Source organism: Bidens hawaiensis, unplaced genomic scaffold (assembly GCF_021521415.1).
Source record: "Bidens hawaiensis isolate Kalapana, Puna unplaced genomic scaffold, B.hawaiensis_p1.1 tig00017415_1, whole genome shotgun sequence".
Classification (NCBI taxonomy): domain Eukaryota; kingdom Viridiplantae; phylum Streptophyta; class Magnoliopsida; order Asterales; family Asteraceae; genus Bidens; species Bidens hawaiensis.
The window spans coordinates 289,643-291,183 of record NW_027492635.1 but is presented as its reverse complement, the minus strand read 5'-3'; the positions used below and the strand labels follow the sequence as shown (position 1 = coordinate 291,183).

Genomic DNA, 1,541 nt, shown 5'->3' with positions numbered 1-1,541 from the left:
TTCTTACGATCTCTCTCTATACTGGCTGTATATGGTGAAGTTTTCGAAATTGTTTACTACAATATTTCTCTGTTTTGTGTATCAGTACACTTTTTACTGATGTTTTCTTTGTAACTCTGACCAAATAATTGTATCACGCTGGTAGATTACTTATCTAAACAACTTTAAAATACTAGGTTTTTTAATGTCATTTTTTATTCTTAACACACACAGTTACTTACAGGTGGAAAATTTTGCATACATGAAGTTTCCATTAAGTCACATAAAGTTGGCCACAGATGATTTTTCGTATGCACACCTCATCGAGTCATACAGATATGATAGGCTGTATAAAGCAGAGCTAGATCATATTTATAAGGAAAGCGTATTGTTAATAAAAGGGGGAAATAAAGGTGAACTGTTACAAAACCAAGTAATTATTAAACGCTTTGACTACAAGACAATGCCAAAAGACTTCTTTGCGGAAATTGAAATGCTTAGTAGTTTTAAGCATCCCAACCTAGTCTCTCTTATCGGCTTTTGTGATGAAGATTCTGAGATGATTCTTGTTTTCGAATGTGCTTTTAAAGAAACCCTCAATGACTATTTGAGAAGTGAGAGCCACAGGACTAATCTTACTTGGGAGCAACAAATACATATCGGGCTTGATATTGCACACGGGTTGAAGTACCTTCACAACATGGCGTGCAAACCAAGTATGATACATCGTGTAATATCGAGCATAGATATTTTTTTGGATGAGAAATGGACGGCAAGGATAGCTGGCTTTAGGTTATCAGAATTCAATTCATGCCCTGCATCTTGGGGACAATTAGGCGAAAGACTTGTGGTAGATGATATTTACTTTCTCGGAGTAATTCTATTTGAGATCCTAACTGGGAGCCCGGTGAACTATAATACACCTAATTACATGGATGAAGATGTCAATGAGTTTGCATCCATGGTACGGTGACACTTCAATGAAGGAAAACTAAAGAATCTGGCAAATCCTAGGACAATATTGGAAGGTCATACTTTAAACAAAGGACCAAATCAAGATTCTTTCAATACATTTTTAAAAATCGCGTATCGATGTTTAGTAGAAACTCCATGTGAGCGTCCTCCATTGGAAGTTGTCATCAAGTCTGTCGAAACATGAAATGAATCTGACCTGATCCATGACGATGTTTCCACGGATTTCGAGATGAACGAACCACGTTTTGATCTTCTTCTCCAGCTGCTTGGGATCTGCAATGGCTTTTTGGGGGTGTGGAGGTGAACGCTAAGAAATCTCGAGGATCTCTTGTTCACACACACAAAAATATGGTGGTGGCTCTTATTGAGAATGACCCCCCGGAGGTGGAGACCTGCTTATATAGGGAGCCTCATGGCCACCATCATGGTACCCTAATGGGCCTAGCCCAGTTAGGGTTACCTCCACAAAACCTCCTCAGCCCAATAACATTGTATTAGTCCATATAATAAAATAAGCCAAACATAATAAATTTAGGGTCGTAAAACCGGGTTTAGTACCATACCCCTACAAGCCCCCCAAGTCCAGC

At 38.8% G+C, this 1,541-nt stretch overlaps 1 protein-coding gene across 1 annotated transcript; it reads left to right on the top strand.

The window, feature by feature from the left end:
* Nucleotides 1–241: 241 nt before the first annotated feature.
* LOC143553902 (putative receptor-like protein kinase At2g39360) lies at nt 242–952 on the top strand. The gene has a single exon (XM_077043791.1). The coding sequence runs from the start codon at nt 242–244 to the stop codon at nt 950–952; it is 711 nt and encodes a 236-aa protein (XP_076899906.1).
* The last annotated feature ends 589 nt before the right edge of the window (nt 953–1,541 follow it).

Bases quoted from the DNA above. Each gene is read 5' to 3' on its own strand.
- LOC143553902 (XM_077043791.1), top strand. From the start codon at position 242: ATGAAGTTTCCATTAAGTCACATAAAGTTGGCCACAGATGATTTTTCG.